Here is a 21809-nt window from a genome sequence, read left to right as displayed (position 1 = left end):
CCTTGCTGCATTCCCGTTGATTGTGCAGGAGGCTCCACTTCTGCTTTTCAAAGATGTATGGTTGTATGACTGTGTATCTGTTTGCAGCCATTTTAAAGTGAGAGTGTAAACATTGAGTTGGGGGCGTGGCCAGCAGCAGCATATTGGGATTTAAAGTGACAAGACGCCCTAAAACAACTGGAAGGAACTCTAAATAGGCAAAGCTTACCAGTCTGAAATCTAATTATCTGATAATGATTTTGTGCAAAACATGTAATGAACTGTTTGTATAACCCATAGATCTATCCTATCCTGTTCAAAGAAGCACAGTAGGTCAACTATAAGGAATTATTTACTTAAAACAAGCCTCTATTTCTAGCAGAAATGTTACATTTAATTTGGTTTTGTCTTATTTCAAGAGCACTAAGATATTTTCACTAGAAATTGGACCAAAAAAATGTGGTGAGATTTTGTTTTTTTTGCAGTGTAAGCATGGAGAGAAGCGCTGCCGGATGTTTGTTCTCATCAAGGAGTCTCGGACTCCTCATCGTCCTCCGGTGACGTCGGGGAGGCCGGAGTGTCGTCCTCCTCTCCGGCTGCGGTTGCCGCGGTTGCCGCAGGCTGCAAAGCCGCCGCCGCCGACGTCGTCATCTTCTCGTAGGTCCTCCTGCGCTGCCGCCTCAGCGTCTGGCTCTGCAGCTCCTTCACCTCCTGCAGGACCTCCTGCGCCTCTTTCCAGGACGACACCGCCTCCTCCAGCAGCCGCTCGGCCTCGGCACGCCGCCTCTCCACCTCCTGATCCTCTTCGGGCGGCTCCAGAGGAGGAGAGACGCGGAGTTTGTCGGGGGTTTTGGGCAGCGCGGAGTCGAAGGATCTGTGCAGACCAGGGGAGTTTTGGTTCTGCTGGTTCTCCTTAATGATGCCCAGATGAGGGGAGTCGGTCTCGCTGCCCTGCAACGAACCGGATCCCTCCGCCTGACAGGAATTGGATCTATTCAAACATGGCGGCGTCTCGGGAGTCTTCTGTGGAGGAGAATAATCCTTTCTGTTGGAACCCGATGACCCCTTCGGTTTTGGAGCGTCGGAGCTCTTCGATCGAGGAGAGCCGCTCGGATCCTTTAGGCGAGGGGAGTCGGCGGCTTTAGCTGCAGGAGAGTGAGACCCTCTGGAGCGAGGTGAGTCGGCGGCTTTGGAGCGGTTCTTCTTGGCTTTAGATCGAGGAGACTCTCTTCCTCTGAGGCGAGGCGAGTCTTTGCCCCGGAGGCGTGGCGAGTCGCTGCTCCTGCTCCTCGGAGACCCCGACGATCTGCTGATGATGACAGGAAACTCTGTCAGCTAGGACTGAAACGATTAATCAGATTCAGCGAATTTTTTAAATAATCCGTCAACTAATTTAGTAATCAATTAATCGTTAAGTACACTGTACAGACTCAAAAAAGTTAGATGTTGGAAAAAAGAACAACCTATTCAGAGCAATAATTTAACAAAGCTGGACAAAATACAGTTTGCATTAATTGGATTAATTGGATTAATCAATTAATCGTAAACTAGATATAGACTCAAAAAAGGACATTTACTGGAAGAAACCTCAACAAACTGAGAGCAGTCATTTAACCAAACTGCACAAAATATTTATACATTTTGCAAGTAAGATAAAAACACCTTTATCTATAAATATTTTTTACCCAAAACCCAACCCAGAGTACCCAAAATGCCACTCCTGAAGTGGCATTTTTTTTATATTCACCCGGTTAAAATTCACTAAAGATTGCATTTTAGGAAATAAAACATTTATTTTCCTAATTAAAAAAGTAACAGAATTGTTTATTTGCATAGTTTAACATATTTCTAATACTGTATGGAAAAGGCACAAGTGTTTAAATGAAAAATTTGTAGAATTTGTTTATTTGATTAATCGATTAATCGTCAGACTAAAATAATCTCTGGTTGTAACAGAATGTGATGAGACCAACCTGGAGTGGGGAGAGTCTGAGCCCCTGAGGTGGTGAAGCCGAGGGGAGTTGATCCCCTTCAGGTACGTTGAGCTGCCGCCTCGTTCTCTCTCTGCTTTGGCCTTCTGCAGCTCCTATAAACAGCGACATTTACCATCATTTCACAGCTTACAGTCGGAGGGACGGAGGTTTCTGAGGAAGTCCGACCTGCAGCCTCATTTCCTCCAGCAGCTCCTGGGCTCTCTGCATCCTCTGGGCGATGAGGCTCTGCAGCTGGCCGACAGGCTGGGCGGAGGAGCCGCTGCCCGCCTCCTCTTCGGTCGGACAGCGACGAAGAGCCGAACGAAACTCTGACCGAATCATTGCTGGTCTGGAAAAGCAGATTGAGCATCAAATCATCTTATTAAACATTTATCAGCCTCTGTGTGTTCAGAGCACCTGAAGTCCTTCAGTTCCCTTTCAGTTTATGTGATCGTTCTATTTTTCTGGTCATTAGGTTGAAATGTGCAATTCAAAAACAAAATTTTACCAAGTATTTTTGGTGTAGTTTCTAGTGAAAATATCTTAACAGACAAAACTAATTTACAAAAAGCATTTCAGCAAGAAACAGGAGCTTGTTTTAAGTCAATAATTGCTTAATATCGCTAAAAAATATATTAGCCCCGCAATCAACTGGCTGTGTACCGTTACCTAGCAACCCCAGCCAAGCTCAGCCTGTAACCTAGCAACCACGTTCTAGTTCCACAGGCAGTTCACTTATAACAAAACATTTTTCTCATGTTTTAAGTAAAATAATCTGTCTGTTCAGTGGAACTAGTACATTTTCATCAATATTAAGGAATTATTTACATAAAACAAGCTCCGATATGTTACTGAAAAGTTTATTGTAAGTTAATTTAGTCTTTTTTCAAGATATTTACACTAGAAATTAGACTACAAATACTCTTTAAGATTTTGTGCTTTTGCAGTACAAATAAACTTCAGTAAAGACTTGCTGCTGTAACTTTATTAAAAATGTGATTCTGTAATGTTTTAACTTAGGAAGGAAGAAAAAGTCTCTGTGTCAATCTGATAAATAATGCAATAAAATTAAGAGTAAGTACAAAAGCCAAGTAGAGAAATCCCATCAATGCATCCAGTAGCTCCAACTACAGAAACATCCAGGTTAAGTCAACAGACCAACCATGAACAACCAAATTAGAGTCACTGACTCACTAACACGTGGTTCCGTTAGTAAACCGGAATAACCGGTGAAAATCCCAATACATGCAAAATGAGAATATGCAAAATCCAGACAGAAGCGCCTCAGTTGGGATTCAAATAGGGTAGAGGTGGAAATGTGTTATTTACCACCAAAACAAATACACAGTTAAAAGCACAAACAGGGATCACACTAAGAATCAAATTTGTACTCACAGTTTTTGTGTTGCTTGATGAGCCATGATTTTTTTATTAGTGAACACATTTTCAGATTCAGTGCTCATATTTCATTTTTCCTGCATGAGTTAAATTGATTGTCAAAAAATCCCAGGATTTGTTAAAGTGCCTGTAAAATTTAATTGACAATCTCTAATATCCTTCCTGATAGCATAACGATTAATATATTTAGACATAACAAAAAAAAATAAATCAGTGTGACTGAAATTTATTAAATCTGACATATCTGGAACTGAAGAGGATTAGGGCGACTGAGATTAAAGCCAGACTTCAGAAATTAAAATCAGAATACTGAGATTAAAGTAAAAGTTTTGAGATTAAAGTCAGAATTCTGAGATTAAAGTCAAAGTTTTGAGTCAGGATTCAGACTTTAATCCCATAATTTTTCAGAGGCTCTGCTTGTCCTCCAGATTATGGTGCAGATGAAGGAGTTGATTTTAAAACCTGTAATTTCTCTAGGTTATTGTAAAAGTGGATCAAATTAAATTACTAGAATATTTGATCCAGAGCCTCTAGCCAGTAAAAAGAACCACTTCAAGATGATTATCTAGTAATTTCCAGTCAGAATAAGAGATTAATCTATGGATGTTTCACCTGGAGGACAGGACTTCATCCATGGAGGCGCAGCGACTCCGACCCTGCATGCTGAACCTCTTCCCTGGCTGCGGCGTTCGAGACTGGGCCTGAAGGACCTGAAGGGGCAAAGGTCAGATCAGCAGTTTGTGGCATAACCCGTTCACAGATGATGATCCACTGACCATAAAATCGCACAAATAGGAATTACAAAAATAAATTAGCTCAATGGAAACACACCAATTAAAAAACAAAAATCTTGTTTTTCCAGGTGAGATGGTTCATGCTGGTGTGAAACCTGATTTTTACATCCATGCGTAGCGTCAACATATGACAAATCCTGCTAGCCTGGTTGATTTGCTCCAAACAAAATGCATGAATATCGATAATTGTCTATAGTTTTTGTTTTAAGTGTCTGAAATCCTGCCAGCTGGTGATGTGACCTTCCCTGTTTTATCCACAGATTTCACTCCACAGCGCTAAGTAGTTATGAAACACAGTGGAAACCTTAAACTGCTACTGTGTCAGTTGCTCAACAGGTCGTTGCTAGGTAACCAAAGAGTGAGTGAGTTGCTAGGTAACCAAAGAGTGAGTGAGTTGCTAGGTAACCAAAGAATGAGTGAGTTGCTAGGTAACCAAAGAGTGAGTGTGTTGCTAGGTAACCAAAGAATGAGTGAGTTGATTCCACACTGCAAAAACACAAAATCTCACCAGGTAAAAGTTCTAGTTCCATTGGAAGATTATTTCACTTATAACATGTGGAAAATGTCCTGTTATTTCAATAAGACTAGAACTTTTTCATCAATATTAAGGAATTATTTACTTAAAACAACCTCATATATCTTGCTGACAAGTTACTTGTATATTAGTTTTGTCTTATTTCAAGTGTATTAAGATATTTGCTCTAGAAACTAAACAAAAATTACTTTGTAAGATTTTGTGTTTTTACAGTGCACCAGCATTGCTTGGCTGGTCATGAGGCTAACGTCTTCTCTCTGCCTACATCTCCCAGAATGCTGTGCGATATTTATTGCTATTATTTATCATCCAGGCCTTCTTCAAACCAGTAGATGGAAACAAAACAAACTCACATTTTCTTTTTATGACATTTTCAAAGTTCGCTCAGAAACCTTATGACGGATGGATGAAACACAGCGAGTGTCTCACCTGGACTTGCTGGTTCTTTTGGACTTTGGAGGCGTCCAGGTGTGGCTGTTTGCCCCAGGAGCGCTCGCTGCCTCTCGGTAGGCTTCCCGTCTTCACTTTGGGCTCTTTGGTCGTCACCCGCAGCTTCGAGACGTCGGTTCCTGCCCGCTGACGACCCCCTATCCCACCTCCGGAGCCCTCTTTCTGCAGGTCGACCCGGAAGCTGTCCTCCCAGGATTCGTCGTCGTCATATTCAAGGCAGAAACCGTCCTCTTCAGCAACCAGGTCAAGGGTCAGCATGCCGTGGGAGGATGTGGAGGCCTGAGGTTTCAGAGACGATCTCATGAAAGGTGGTAATCCAGAATAACAGGCAGGAGGAAAGGGGGATGTTTGTACCACGGCCATGAGGTGTCCTCTGGTCGGCAGCCGGCGGCTGTGAGGGATCTTGGCCCGATCTCTGGTCAGATGGTCCAGAGCGCTGTTCTCCTCAATGGTCACCTGAAAGCCCAATGGAAAGACATCAACATTTCCACCTCAAACCCTTAAAAACCTCTAGACAGACCAGGTCAGACCTCATCTAGAACTCTGTTCTTGGCCCTGATTATAGCCACGTTCAGCGTGTTGATCCAGGACTCCTTCTCCTCCGGACTCACAGCCAGAAACACCAGGTTAGGAACCTGAAAAAGACGAAGTTTAATCTTTTCTGACCAATGTTTTAAAGGTGACCTGTACATAGTTCCCACCAGTCTGAACCGGAAGAAATCTGCTCCATCTTAGTAGGCGAGCACAATGCATAGCGGACCAACAGCTTTGAGACCAACAAAAAGGAAACATGGACACTCTTCACCAATGTACAAGAGAAAGAGAACAAAATGGCTGCTGTCAGGACCAACCCGTATGAGAAGGAAAATATGTCAGACGATGTGGACAAGCTGCCTCTGCTCTCAAACTACGAGTTAGTTAATAACTGCTTAGTGAACAGGAAGAGTTTGTACGACATGGAGGAGATTCACGACCTGGAATCATTGGACGCATACGATCAATATTTAAACGGATTCATAAAGAACGTACGAACTCTTCACGTGAATATCAAGGTTCTGGTGACTGGCAGAGTAAGCACATGTACTAACAAACACGAAGGCTACAAGTCCTTCTTAGCTAGCAGATTTCGTGACTTTTTATAAAACGTTCCAGAATATTAATCTGTAAACTGAAGCAGACATAATCTACTACACACGAGAAAGCCGTTTCAGTCACGTTTCCTCTGCCTCAGTTCAGAGTTTGCACGACTGTAAGAAAGAGTAAGCAGAAGACTGGCATGTGAAAGTGTTTCAGGGATTATTCTGCTGTAACTCACGGACTAATGGGATTCTGCAGATTAAGCTTTTTCACGGGGTAAAGAAAAAACGGTCAGCGCTCGGCCATTCAGAGCCGCTCAGGGCGAGTGGGAGGGAAATAAACGTTTAGATCCACCAATCCTGATGGGGGAAATGCTCCAATGGGGCGGCTGGACAGTTGGGACGGCATAATCTCCGGAAGCAGAGGACAGACGGAGACGAGCAGAGACACATGGAAAGGACGAACTGTAGGAAGTTTTCACATCTGGAAAGGATAAATGCAGACTAACCGCCCATGAAATAGCTGATGTAACATTCTCACATATCTCCCTGTGGACAGGTCTTTCCGGTTCCTGACCGGATTGTTCAACTAAAACATTGTGAAACTGGACAGAAAGTGGAGGTTGAGGGAGGAAGGAAAACAACACAGGCCTAGTGATCAGGAAACAATAAAAAAACAAAGAGCAGAAACAGGAAGGAGAGGACAAATTAACCTGCAATTCAGCAGCCATTATGTGCAGGTTAATGGGGATCTGTTGGTTCTGAAATCAGGATTTCTGATAATGTTTGGTGCTTTTCATGCAAAGAAGAAAAGACGGACGGACGGACGGACGGACGGACGGACGGACGGACGGACGGACGGACGGATTGACGGACGGACGGATGGATGGTTGGATGTGGATGGATGGATGGATGGATGGATGGACGGACGGACGGAGGGACAGACAGACAGACAGACGGATGGATGGACAGACAGACGGATCTTCTTTAACATTTGTTCTTTTCTCAGGTTTCTGAGATATGTCAAAGTCTGAACTCTTAAAGTTTCTTAACAAATCAAAACATCCCAGGAAACTTAAAGTTACCTAAAATAAAATTAACATAAAAACCAAAATAAAAACTTTCAAAAGTGCTTTATAAATACTGGAGGCATCAGGAAGTGACAGATGAACATACGTCCGGTCATAAGGAAAAACATATCTTCCAATCATTTCAGCTGAAGTTTAAAGTCAGAGTAAACCCTGTGGATTTCCCTCATAAGCCTTTTCAATGGATAATCTGAGCAGAAGAAACCGGTCGGCTGAAACCGGACGATTAGAGCTGTGCAGCGTCGACATCATAAGATCTGCAAGTAAGCCTCCGCTCTGCTCTGAGTTATGGTCTGGTGGATTTGGGTCTGCATGGCCTCAGCAGAGCTGCAGCTGGAAAAAATTACTTTTCTCACACGGAGAAACAAAAACTAAACGATTCGGTGTTCGGTCAATTTTCATTAACTGTAATCATTTAAATAAATTTAAATATCTGTTCACTGTTAGAATGGAGTTAATGACATTCTATAAGTTATTTTTTAAACTATTTACTAATTTACCGGGATTCACCTGAATGAATATAACTGAAGCAGCACATTGTGTTCTGACTTTCATTATTATGTTAGTAATGGTTTTTCTACACTGTAAAAAAACATTTCTAATTTACAGTAATATACCGGCAGCTGTGGTTTCCAGAATTTTACTATATATTTTTGCATAAATTAGATTTTTTTTACAGTGTAGGTTTAAGTAAAATTTAAAGAGTGGATTTACACCACAAAAACACAAAATCGGTCTAGTTTCTGGTGCAAATGTCTTGAAATAAGACAAAACTAACTTACAAGTAAGCAAAATATAGGAGCCTATTTTAACCCTATTTAAAGTCAATATTCTCTCAACTTTGATGAAAAATACTAGTTCTCTTAGTATAGAAATATTTATACTAGTTATATGGGAAAAATGTCTTGTTATAAGTAAAATAATCTTCCTGTGAACTGAGTGCTTTTAAAAATAAATATTTAGAAATTTAAACAAGCTTCTATATCTTGCTGAAAATCTACTTGTAAGTTAGTTTTAAATTACTTCAAGTGTACTATGATATTTGCACTTTAATCTAGACCAAAAATACCTGGTAATATTTTGTTTTGCAGTGTGCTAAGCTATGCTAATGAACGTCGAGGCCTCCAGACCAAATTGTGTCTAAAAACCTTGGCCAGGCCATGTAGTTTCCCTCAGAAGGTCTATCAGTGGCTCTGATTAAATCCAAGCCAAAACCGCCTTCATGTGTTTTGGAGACCGCTTCAAAGCAGGAAGTGGACTATAGCAGAGAGCATTCTGGGTAAATGAAAGCAAAACAAATACAAGAGTTCAGCGCTAGCAGAAGAAATGGCTCGTAGTTTTTTACCAAGAGACAAAAGAGAAATCCTACAATCGCTAAAATCTGACGCCACTCCATTTTTGTTTACACTTTGTGAAGAAGGAAGTTGCGCTCAGTGTCTTCTTTAGATGTTTTTGTGTTGTTTCCTTCAGTGGTTCTTGGTGCAGCGCCCCCACAGGCGAGGAGGGGAACAGGTTTTTCAGAGGTTTTGGTTCATTTAACACAGTGCAGTGTGAAAGTGAACCACAGCAGCTGAAAATGTAACAAACGCTGCAGATTTTTTCCCCAACTGAACCGAGTCTTTCGGGTTATCAGGTGTGAAAGTCTCTGAAACTGCAGGCAGAACTCACCGTGTTTCCTCGCTGCTTGCAGCGCAGCAACGTGAAGCGACTGTGGTTCTTCTTGCTCCGACTCTTCGCCTTCCTCAGCTCCTCTGAGCGCTCGTAATCAGCCAGGTCAAACACCTCCTGGGCTTTACGCTCATCTTTAACCTGCAAACACCAACACAGAAAGAAACACTCAGATTACATTAGGAGTGTAGCGATACAATAATTTCACGATACAATACGATATACGATATTCTGGCCACGATACGATATGTATCACAATATTTGTTGAGCAATACAATTCGCTACCATTTAGTGCATTTTTATGATTTTCTGAAAGATTTTAGAAGGACAGAGTGATTTTAGTGACATTGTGTGTTCCATAAACTTGAATTTAGTTAATTGAAAACTGATTAAAAGCACCAACTACACAATACCTGACTCTGATTGGACAGTCTAACAGTCTGCAGCTGGACAAAATGAATCAAAGATGCAGTGAGAGAATTAGTTTCTGTCATTTAATTCATGTTTAATTTCACATAAACTCAAAAGTTTAAATGGTAATCCAGGAGCAGAGCCATTGTTATCATGGAAATCCTCACTGCGCCGCCGATTCCGGCTCCTGCTCAAAACACAGCGCCGCTGCGCGCCCGGATGTTATCAACCCATGTTCATTCTTCAGGTAATCCTTTATATACAGAACAGAAACCGCTAAACTAAAAACTAATTACGAAGTGAATGCTACCAGTCGAAATTTGCATTAATTTCCCGATTTCACTGCTTTTGCAGCTGCTCCGTTCGCGCCGCTACTCCTTTCCGCTTCTCCGTTCCGCTTCTCTTTCACGGTTACTTGCGCAACTTTACTTCGTTCCTCACCAACAAAATACAGCCCATTGTTACTTACTGAAGATTTTACATTTCCAGAAACACAGGAATCTAATGTTTCGTTTTGTACGTTTGGAAGCTCATTCCCTCTCACATAATCGGAAAAGCCGGGGAATGGCGGCGCTGTTGACATTTCTCTGACATTCGGAAAAATATGGTTTACTAATTTTAGCATAACTCCGGTTATACGTGGCCTATTAACACAATTTAAAAACTGGTGTGTAGTTTATAATGTGCACTTTAAGCTCGAGTTGAAAGTGAGACTGAGGGAGGCGGAGTCTTGCTGCTACGCCGTAACAAACTAGACATTAAAAAGAGCTGTCAGGCTATGGACCTCTATGGTTTAACGGATCGATACTCGAGGATGAAAAATCGATACTTTCTGAGGGCGGAAAATATCGATATATATCGCTGAATGGATTTATTTATACAGTCCTAGATTACATCACCACTGCTTAATCCAGATGTTTGGCAGCAGCTTCTGCTAGGGAAGCAAAATCCATGTTTAATGGTTCCATTAAAGGAACCATGTAAAGTTTAAAATTCAGAGCGAGACACTGAGCGGTGATGAGACTTTCACAAAAAATAAGCACCCAAAAGTGTAGCTAACCTAAGGATGATAAATCAGTCAGTGTTTAATCAAAGTTTTGGTTCTAGAAGATTTACTTTTTTTGAAAATCTGCATTTTTGTCACGTGCAGTCATTGGGTTTCCACAGATCAGAGTGACGCCAGCGCCTCCAAGGCCCCCATCTTGTTTGATGAGCGTTTTATTCAGCGTTTTATTTGTTATTTGGACTTTGAAACCAGGTCAACTTTATGGCAAAATATAAGGGCCAGGATAGGATTATTTTCTATTTAGAAAAGTAAACTTATAATGTTACAGTCATGATATCAAAGCTCCATTAAGTAGCTTTTACAAAATTTGTCTTTCCCATATTTGTTAAAACTGTCGCCATGTCGTGACAGTTTGATATGAAACCAATAATCAGTGAAAAGATCAATTTCCAGCTCTCTATCAAAAACAACCAATCAGAGCCAGGAGGAGGGTCTTAGCACTGTCAATCAACCTCACGTACTGCATCTGCATCAAACACAATTATGCAACCGTACATCTTTGAAGAGCAGAAGTGGAGCCTCCTGCACAGCCAACAAGAATCCAGCAAGTGGTTACGCAAGGTAAGCCAACAACTAAGCATTTGGCTTTTCCAGTAGCCATTGTTCAGCGCATACAGTGAGTGGTAAAACCAGCTCACCAGTCATGCTGGAGCTCAGCTTGGGTTCCTAGGTAACGGTGAGGTATCCGTCAAATGTGACTCAATAAATTGGACATTTATAAAACGGCTCATTCCAGACACCAAAAACATCAACGTATTACCAAAAAATGTCTGGGTGTATTTTTTTTTTAAAGAGCAGAGATCCAAATGGAAATCCAAAAATGTGCAAAAAGTGAATTTTGTGTATTAAAAAAAGGTAAAAAAAAAAAATCCCCAGTAAGTGGTGTTTTAAAGCATTTCTTCTTGATTTAGAAACTCGTGCACATCTGTCTCTGCTGCTCGTTTAGCTCAGAGTCAATGACACAGAAATAAGCTTGTGTTTGTACCACAGTTTGTACCATCTGGTTCCACCCAGCTGCTCACCGATTTCATGAAGAAACCTGGAACCAAAGGACCGATCCAGACCTCCACCTTGTGGCTCCGCTGTTATCGGAGCTTTTCTACTGTCTGGGAGGTAAAATGTTTTTAATTGTGTTTAATCTAATGATAAAAAATATGTGTGGCTGTTTGACCCATGACCCAATCTTCTATAATGTTTAATAATAATAAATCATATTGAAAACAGCTTTTTAAACTGAATTATTGATCATTTCACACAAATAAGAGCAGCTGTTTCCATTCCAGTTCATATTTTTCACATTCAGGTCGAACATCTGGCTCATTAGCTTGAAGATTTTGACTCGTTTCATTCAGATAAATAAATACCGTCTGTTCAAGATGTAAAGAAGAAAATCTTTACTGCATTAAGTCAATGGTGGGACAGAGTGTTTATTAGAATAAATATGGATGTTTTGCAGTGTTATTTTTATTAAATTTGGTTCTGGTTCCTCTGTGCAGGCGAAGCTGTTGGTTTAGTGAAAACGAGTCAGGAGGCGATTCAGTGTGGAAAAATGAGTCGCCTTGCTCCATGTTTCATTCATCCGTCGAATTTTCACTTCGTTCAACTTTAAAAAGTTAATTTGGTGAAAGCTTCCGAGCAAAAAGGAAAACCAGCTGAGTTTAACTGAGAGGAAGAGACATTTATTCATATTTAACAAAACCTAACTCTGCTGGAGCAGCGGCTCTGAATAAATGAAACCAGCAACAGGGAACTTTATCTAAGCAAGCCACTCTTTATTTTTACACTTTTTTGTTTTTTACTTTGTTTGTTTTTATTATTCCAATGATATATTAACTATTATTACCTGTTACAGCCTGAGCTAGCCACTAATTCACACATGCGCTAATAGAAATACTTCCAGGAAGGGTAATTTTTATCTATTTTGTTTTATTTTTATATTTCAGTGTAATCGTAAAAATAATATATGATTTAAAGAGAATAACAAAAAATGAAGATAAAAACTGTTTGACCACATTTTGCTTGGCTTCTTAAAAAAAGCCAAGTAAATGTAAAGAGAGTAATAAGTTAGTATTTCACATAAACACCAATAAGGCTAAAAGTTGTGATTATTATAAAAACAAATGTTTTGTTTGGCTTTTTTGTCTCTGACAGTGAAAATATCTTACAGTCCCGTGATTCCTTGTAATATTTGAACTAAATTATGAGATTTATTATTCATTAAGAGAATTATAACACTGTCTTATAACATAAATAAATATGTTACACTTTGTCTATGTACGTTTAAAAATAATCCAGAATTATTTCTTCAAATGAACCAAAGGACCAGATTATGCTGTAACAGAGAGAATATAGATATAAGAGGAATCCCAGGATTTAGGTTACAAATTAGCAACCCCAGCCCGTTACCTAGCAACCACAGCAGAGCCCAGCCCGTTACCTAGCAACCACAGCAGAGCCCAGCCCATTACCTAGCAACCCCAGCAGTTTGTTACCTAGCAACCCTTAGCGGAACTCCTACATTTGGTCAGTTGCTGCTCCCTGTTTCACATTCATGAAGCCAAATGGACAAACTCCAACTGGATGCTTCCTCCAAGAACTTCTTAATTATGACTCAAATATCTAGAGAGCTGCGCGTACGAAGACGATTCTCCAGAAGTTCGAGATTCATGACCATCTGCTTGACAGCCTCTATGTACAACTGGCATTTTGTTTGACTTGTTGTTGGTAACTGGCAAATAAACATGTTTTATATGTCTTACAATTTTCACAAAAACAAACAATGGCTGTACAATGAAGCTTAATTGATTCATAAATGGTTTAGTTGGTGACATTTACCCATTTTTTCTACATTTGTTCCTTTGGGCACTGGTGCCGATTACATAACAGTCCATTATTGATTGGGAGGAAGAAGAACAAGATTCAATTGCATCACGTTTTTATCACACTGGTGACGCCACGTTAAGCATTTGGTTCCAGTTTGAGTCCAAATGGGAACTCTCTCCATAAAACAGCAAACCGCTCAGTGGAAACGAGGAAACGCAGAACGTCTATTAAACTGGGTCAGTTCTTCTTTCTTTGTCCAGCAGGTCTCACAAGAATAGATAAAAAAGACTCAAATCTAAATCATTGTTCCAGTCGGATGCAGCATGATACTCATGCCATGCAGTCGCTGATTTGCATTTGGAGCTGAAACGAGTCAAGGAGAACACGGCTGCATCTGTAATCGATTAGAGACGGGATTTTCTGTCGCAGCTGGTGTCAGAACCAAATGCTGCAAAACAAAAGACGGCATAAAAATTCAGAAAATTAAACTGGAAAAAATACAAAAATTATAATCAGAAAAACATAAAATGCAAGAAATTAAGAAGAAAAGAGAAATCCAAGTAAAAGAGACGCAGAAAGTCAATATTATATATCTGAGAGCAGTTCTGTGTCAATAAATCAGTTAATTGCATATAAATTAAAACGAGCCTAATAATTTCTATTTGCATGATTTACTGTTGTTTTTTTCTTTTGTCTCTTTCTACTAAAAACTGGATGATAAAAGTTTCCAGTCTGGTGATTTGATCTCAATAAGTCACTTTTTTAAAGGATAATTTTGTTTACAGAGACTTTATAATTAATTTTACTTGTTATTTCTGTTATTTATTTTGGATATTTGAAATGTGCTTCAGTGTTAAATATTCATTAGAATTTAAAGTTTATTGATCTTTGAGAATCTCACATTATTGGATCATTATTACCTGAAAATGGTCTCAACACAACAATATTATCGTTTATTTCATTAACTTCTGGGACAATTATATGTCAGTTACTGTGACATATATTAGAGACATTTTGTTTCCCTTTCAATAATAATAGAGAAAATCTTATTTAATGATTAATTTCAGGGGGTTTTTTGCTCCAAACCAAATAGTATAAAAAAGTTTAAAGCAGCTTTTTAGTGGCTTAAAATAATAAATCTCTATATGTTTGTGCTTTCATGTTACAAGTATTCTCTGGGATGATGAATGTTGATGAAATATTGGCAATATTTCATTTAAATGTGATAACTTTGCAGTTTATGGATTAATTTAAAACGAGTTTGTTGAACTTGAGACGTTTTATGAGCTAATAGTAACACAAAACTGTAACACAAATGAATAAAAGTCGCTTCTTAAACACTCAGAAACCTTTAAATGTATAAAATTGTTCCATTTCTTGATCATAATGAGGATGATTTAACATTCCTCTGTGTCAGATGTTGTGTTTAATGGCTGCAGGGTTCATGGCAGTCACATGTTGAGAAGCCATCAATACCATTATCAATACCACAATCTATACTATTTACATGGAGCCTGAGCCTCAGCGCCGCCGACATGGAGACGCTTCAGAAAATACGAGACAAAAACAGGAGCTCTGGATGTCCGGATGATCAATTATCTGCATTTTTCATGAGAAAGATCTGCATGAGGGAGGAATGTCTTCTCTGCTTTAGTTTCAGAGTAAAACTGCTACCTTTAAAAATAGAAATCCAACACACACACACACGCACACACACACACACACACACAGCGCCTCTGGCTGCAGTAGTTAGCGGACCCGGGTCATTCTGAGACACAGAAACAGGACGGATCCCCGAGACTCGCAGTGAAATAAATATGTAATTACAGGAAACACAGGCAGGCTCGTTTCACCGCTTCAGAGCAGATTGCAGTGATTTACAGCTTCTCATTCACGCCTCAAACTTGTTTTCTTCCCACCCCTGAGCACGTCTTTACCCAGAAATCTAACGATTTACGATGTAAATAATGAGATGAAGCTCCCTGCTGCAGCGGTAACTGGGTTAGGGTGAGTCATTATGACGCCGCTCGGTCCGATCGGCCGGCCTCGGCAACAATAACAGGAACACGAGTTTCTGCAGCTAAAATAGAGCCGAACACACAAACAGAACCTCTCAGCAGAAACGCACTTTATTCCTGACTCTGCATCCGCATGGAAATGTCTATTTTTAAAGCAGCGGACGAACGGACTCTGGTCTTATGGAAGATGTTATCAGTATTTAACCTTCTGCAGAGTTTGTGTTTGCAGCCAGTTTGTGATTTTCTTCTTTCTGGTTTTATATTACTCTCTGTAATCTTTCCACTTCTCTGTCCCATTAGATCAGGTTTTAATAGTTTCTGCTTTCAGTTGAGGTGTGATCAGGCCTGTCGCAATTAAGCAATAAATCAATAAGTCAGATGATAAACAGGTGATAACAAACTCAATAATTTCCCTTTGCCTTATGTAACAATTTTCTCTATTTTCTCTATTTCTACCAAAAACTAGATGGCTAAACTCTTCACTCTGGTGTTTTGGTCTCAAATAAACATTTTTTTAAAGGACAATTTGTTTACTGAGACTTTATAATTAATTTTATTTGTTGTTTCTGCTGTTTTATTTATTTATTTTATTTTTTTAAATGTCCTCCAGCTCCAGTGTTCAATCATTTAACTCTTAAAGTTCCTCTTAAAGGGCCGGTTGAGCCTGAATCTGTTGATAAAACCCATTAAAATATCTGTTAAAATATCAATAAACTGCTGTTTGTTTCAACATTCAGTAAGTATTTCTTATAATTAAATTAAACATATTTTCACGCTGATCAGCCCAACCACGATTTTGTGATTTTTTTGCGTTTTTTTTGCAATCAGAATCAGAATTTGTGGTGCTAAATTAGAAAGATTTCTGATGAATTTTTATTATATTTATGCTAAATGTGACTTTTTATTAATCGCCGTATCAATCAGGAACTATAACTTCACATTAAGTAATGCTGAGTCATTGAAACTAAATGTTTTTCACCAATTTTGAGAAATAATTACAGTAAAATCAGAAAAAATTTGGGGATCTGTTGATTTTGTGAATCTTACAGATTTGTAAAGAACTGAAAGGACTTCCTGATGTCATCTGGAGTCTCGAGGGCCACATTAAAAGCTACGGCGGCCATATTTGGCCCCCGGGCCTGGAGTTTGACACGTGATTTAAATCATTTAAAGTGAATTTAAACTAATGAATGAACAGCTCCTTCTTATGCTGGGAAAAAACAAAACAACAGAAACAAATTGACCAACTGTTGAAGCCGTTTTTATTGTTCAAACTCCTCGCCGACAGACGGCCTCCACCTCCTCAGATCTGCCTGTCTGCACTCTGCAGAGATAAAACCAGCTGAGATGCAAAACTCAGAAGAAAGTGTTTGAGAAAGTCTGACTCAGCGTCCCGCAGCCTGTGTGTGGAGCTGCATAACAGTTACGTAATGCTGGAGCAAAAACAGAATCAGTGAGAACACTCGGCACTTAGGATCCAAACTGCCTCACTGACAGGAAGGTTCATCTGATTCCCGACACGAACAAACGGCCTGCAGTCAAACCACGCGGCATTAAAGGGGACCAATTATGTTAAATTCACATTTTTCAGGTTTTTGTGCTTTCATTTGGGTCTCGACTGCTTCTAAAAGCAACCAAGAGCTTAAAAGACCCAGCACAGCTAGTTTTTGGGAACAAGTTAAAGATTTTTAGTGTCTGGAAAAAGAGCCATTTCAAAAACCTTTGAAATGTAATATTACAAATCACCAAGCTGTTACCTAGCAACCCCAGCCAAGCCCAGTCCGTTACCTAGCAACCCAGCTGGAGTTCAAGCATGTTTGGTCAGCTGGTTTTACTGCTGTACAATGGCTGCTGGAAAAGACAAGTGATTTGTTGTTGTTTGTGCAGGAGGCTTTACTTCTGCTTTTCAAAGATCAGTCGTTGTAAAATTGTGCTTCTGTTTGCAGCCATTTTCACATGAAAGGCTAAATATTGAGTTGGAGGCGTGACTTATTTGGACTTAAAGAGATAAGATGCCCTAAAACAGCTCAAAATAGGCAGAACTGACCAGACTAAAATCTCATTAGGTAGGAATGATTTTGTGAAATCAAATGAAATGGATGTTATGTGCAGTCCGTAGATTAATCCTAACCTGTTAAAGGAAGCATGTTGGTCTCCGTTAACATTAGTGAATTTGTCTACCACAGAGCAATAAAAAGATTAAAACTGATGTGAAGCAGTTTCTCTAAAGAGGATGTTGGATTTTCATACAACAGGAACTTGATGAGGTCGGTTCAGGTGAAAAGCTCATGTTTCAGAGCCGACCGGCCATCATCTGAGCTGGAAGTAAAAACAGATTACAGGACATCGTTCCTCCCTCGTCTCACTAAAACTTACATTTTACATCAACTGACAAACAAACAAAGTCACATCCTGATTTTACTGGAGATTCTTAGATTTATCAAGATTTTAATCAACATCACAAATGTTTGACCCATGTAATTTACCAAGGATGCAAATATTCATCGACTATATCCATATTTTTATTGGACTGTTTAACTAGTTGCTGTTGCCATAAAACAAGTAATTTACCACAGTCAAAAAATTATAGTTCTTTCTATTCCTTTCAAATCTATTTTTAATTACTTTCTGGTTGTTTTTATTCTTGATTTTGGTGTATCGATGTTGTTTTATGGATGTTTTTTAATCTATTCTCAGCTTTGTTATTTTGTGTCTTTTTGGTGCTTGGAAGATTTTTGTTATTGTTTTTATTTTATGATTTGTTTGTCTTTGTGATTTTATATACATCTATGTGGTTGTCTTGAGTTTTAATTATGAGTTTATTTAGTGTTTTTTTTAATCTTTACAGTTACATGCTTCTTCTCTTTAGGTGTCTTGGTTTGGGAAAATATTTCATTTGAAGTCCATTTGAAGCTCAACAAGTAAAAAAATAAATGAATCAGCATTTACATGGATTTGTAAGTGTTAGGATTCATGTTTTTGTACTTCCATTTGGGCTTGTATTGCTTCTAAAAACAGCCACTTAGAAAAAACACACCGCCACAATTTTGACAATGAGCTAATGATTTTTGGTGTCTGAAAAATTAGGCATTTCAAAAATAGGGTTTTATGTCATTACCTAGCAACCCAAGTGGAACTCCAGTCCGTTACCTAGCAACCCAAGTGGAACTCCAGTCTGTTACCTAGCAACCCAGGTGGAACTCCAGTCCGTTACCTAGCAACCCAGGTGGAACTCCAGTCCGTTACCTAGCAACCCAGGTGGAACTCCAGCACATTTGGTCATCTGGTTTAACCGCAGTATGCGCCCTTCGGTAGCTGCTGGGAAAGAAGGAGCCATTTTCACATATGAATGTAAACGCTGAGCTGGGGGGCGTGGCCAGCAGCTGCTCATTTGGATTTAAAGTGACAGCGCCCTAAAACAGCTCATTCTGAAAGGAGCTCAAAACAGTCAGAACTGAGAACACTGAAATCTTTTAATCTAAAAATGATTTTGTGAAAAAACCGTAACGAACGTGTTTGGACCACAGACCCGGCCCAACCTGTCCAAGGATAGGTCGCCGCTAGAGGAACACAAACTCTGGGAGTTTCTGTTTCACTCTCCAACATCGCGTCTGACTCCTGAGTCAGTCGCTGCTGCTAATCTCCGCTGTCGCTCCAGGACACAAACCGTCTCCGTCTCTCTCTGACACTAACCCACAGTGAGGTCGCTGACACCAAACAGCTGCTGAAGCTCCAGGCCCAGAACCCATCAGGCAAAACGACTCCCAGTCCTCCCAGTGCCGTCCCATTAACTATGTTTCCGTTTCGCTCGTTCCTCACCTCCTTGTCTGAGATGTAGAGGTGATCTCCCTTCAGCACCAGGTACCTGCTCCGCCACAGCTCCCTGAAAATCCCTCGACCGCAGAACTTCCTGATCCAACCTGCCTTCTCCGGCTGCTGGACGGCGAGCGGACCGGAGTCCTGCAAGCCCTGAAACAGAAGAAGAAGATAAAAACAAAACAAGAGAAACCACAAGTTCACAGCCAACATGACACCAACAAGTCAGATAATTATAGATCAGATTAATCGATTATCAAAATAAGTGTCAACTAATTTAGTAATCGATTATCGTTAACTTAAAAAAAAGATAATTTGCTGAAAAAACAACGTACTCAGAGAAGTAATTAAGCCAAAACTGCAGAAATAAATAAATAAATGATGAATTTAAGATATAAAAAAACTCCTCAAATATATCCTTCTAGGGATGAAATGATTAATCGTGATTAATCATTTGTTAAAATAATTGTCTATCAATCCAATTATTAGATTTAATCCAAAAGATAATCAACAGATCAATCCTAAATTGTACTGATACATTAAGTAGGAAGTGTTGAAGTATTTTTATTTAATAAATGATCAGGTGTTCAAAGGAATGCTATGTTATTCATTTTAGGCAATAAAATGTAGTTGTTTGTTTCTATTAATGTATTTTTAATATTGTAGAAAAAAAGGTTTAAATTTAAAATCAGCAGAATGTGGCAATTTTTTATCCAATTATCCATCGTCAGATTAATCGATAGATTATTTTATAACCAAAATAATAGAGTTGCAGGTCTATAAAGAATTAATTTGTGTTATTAGTGTGTGATTATTGCATAAACGAGGAAAATAAATATTTTAATTTCACAAACAAACAAACAAAAGGATTAAACTCATAAGAAGATCAATTAATCTTATTTTTAGGTTAAAAAATGAAGAATGACTGAAAAACCAGATGAAAGTAGATTTTAAAAAATGAGAAAAAACAAAGTTAAAAGGTAAAGCTTTGGTCTGAGAGTAGAAGAAGAGGAAGAAAGGCGAGGGAGAAGTGAAGAGGAGGAATAACGTGCGACTGATGGAGGAGTGCAAATCTTCACGATGATCGTGTTTGTCATGATCTCACTGCTCTCCGTCAGTCTGACCTACTTTAATTGCATAACAGCCCGACTCTGACAGAAGTAAGAGGAAAAAGAAAGCTGGGCGAAGTGCTGCAGAGAGAAAGAGACGAAATGAAACCGACCAGGAAACGGGAAGCAACAGGACCTGACGGGAAAAACTTTCAAAGGGAAAAATTCAAAGAAACAACAAAAAAAGACATGAAAGTTGAGCTCAAAGTGGTTTGGGATGTTTTTTATCCTCTGATCTGACAATAACAGGTTTCAGGATTCCAGTTATTTATCTGGAGGGGAAGACGAAGAAGAACATTTGAAGATTTTTCCCACAATTTCTGACTCCATCTTTAAATTAGTTTAGTTAAAAAAATAAAAAAAATTTCCTCCTCAGAATGTGTGTGAAGCGTTAATCTGAGGATCCCAAAACCTAAATGATGGTGAAATGTCATGCAATATTGACTCAAAATTAAAATGTTTAACTGACCAGATAAACAAAACCTGGGTGAAAACATAAAAACAAAAAAAGGCTGAAAAAATATAATTAAACTTAATTTATTTACACAATAGACGACTAATAAATATGTAACAAAAATGTTTATTCATTAATTCATCAATTGGATGTAAATTAAGTTAAAGTTATTGACGGAAACGTGGCAGTGATTAGGAATTTCAATGGAGCAGCGTGATGAATATTGATAAATAACGAACCTGATCAGAAATCTGAGGGATTTATTTTCATATTTATACTCTGCTTTCTGCCCAATTAAACATTAAAACAACTTAAACCCGGATGAATGTTTAAAACTGACTCCAAAGCTAAAAATAAAAATATAAAACTAAAGAATAAAACGTGTCTGACTGACCCGTCTGCTTTGGTTGCTTTTCTTCATCCTCCCTCCTCTTCACTCCCGGTGGGAACCGCTCAGTCGGAGCGCTGGGGAAGAAGGAGGAGGTTCGGTCCGGCCCGGAGGGAGCTGCAGCCCGGACTCTGGTCGCTCCGGTCCCCGGTGAGGTCCTGGTGTCGGTGCCGCCGCGTCCACTCGGGTCCACGCCGGTTGTGTCTCCTCCTCAGAGCCGCGGCTGTTGTCTGAACACAGGCTGCATCCTTCCCTCCTGCGCGTGCGCGGACCGCTTTGAAGCAGATGCTCTTTGGCTTCGAGCACGCGCGCTCTACCCCGTACGAGGCCGCGCGCGGCGGGTTTCTTTTCAGCGAATTAAAAAGGAGCGCGACAGCGACACCCAGCGGCACCAGACCGAAAAGACACGTCTGAAAATTTTTATTTTATCGAAACATTAAGCAGCAAGAGTGATAGATAAATAAATAAATAAATAAATAAATAAATAAATAAATAAATAAATAAATAAATAAATACATTTAATTTTATCAAAGTTAAGCAGCAAGAGTGACAAATAGATAAATAAATAAATAAATTAATTAATTAATTAATTAATTAATTTAATTTTAAAAATAAAAAACTATGAATTATAATTCATATTATAATTCACATTAGAATATAAATTATAATATTCATATTATAATTCATATTATGGCGCAAATTGCCATAACTTGACAATTGTAGCAACTTATGTTTGCTACTTTTGCCAGACTAGTGTATTAGC

The 21809-nt window shown here is 39.3% G+C and overlaps 1 protein-coding gene across 1 annotated transcript; it reads right to left on the bottom strand.

Moving 5' to 3' along the window:
* Positions 1-394: 394 nt before the first annotated feature.
* Positions 395-21341, bottom strand: plekho1a (pleckstrin homology domain containing, family O member 1a). The gene is made up of 10 exons (XM_007566529.2): positions 21053-21341; positions 19099-19248; positions 8962-9102; positions 5660-5764; positions 5484-5585; positions 5109-5408; positions 3963-4060; positions 2139-2301; positions 1953-2065; positions 395-1288 (listed from the first exon to the last, which is right to left on the bottom strand). The coding sequence occupies exons 1-10, from the start codon at positions 21077-21079 to the stop codon at positions 505-507; spliced, it is 1983 nt and encodes a 660-aa protein (XP_007566591.1). The 5' UTR covers positions 21080-21341; the 3' UTR covers positions 395-504.
* Positions 21342-21809: the final 468 nt, after the last annotated feature.

Source organism: Poecilia formosa, unplaced genomic scaffold (assembly GCF_000485575.1).
Source record: "Poecilia formosa unplaced genomic scaffold, Poecilia_formosa-5.1.2 Scaffold192, whole genome shotgun sequence".
Classification (NCBI taxonomy): Eukaryota; Metazoa; Chordata; class Actinopteri; order Cyprinodontiformes; family Poeciliidae; genus Poecilia; species Poecilia formosa.
The sequence above is the reverse complement of the archived record's forward strand: the minus strand, read 5'-3'. Positions and strand labels throughout refer to the sequence as shown.

Excerpts from the sequence above, each read along its gene's own strand:
- plekho1a (XM_007566529.2), bottom strand. The coding sequence starts at position 21,079 with ATGAAGAAAAGCAACCAAAGCAGACGG. Across the intron at positions 9,103-19,098 it reads TCTACATCTCAGACAAGGAG|GTTAAAGATGAGCGTAAAGC; the intron begins GTGAGGAACGAG and ends TGGTGTTTGCAG. Across the intron at positions 1,289-1,952 it reads TCAGACTCTCCCCACTCCAG|CAGATCGTCGGGGTCTCCGA; the intron begins GTTGGTCTCATC and ends TGTCATCATCAG.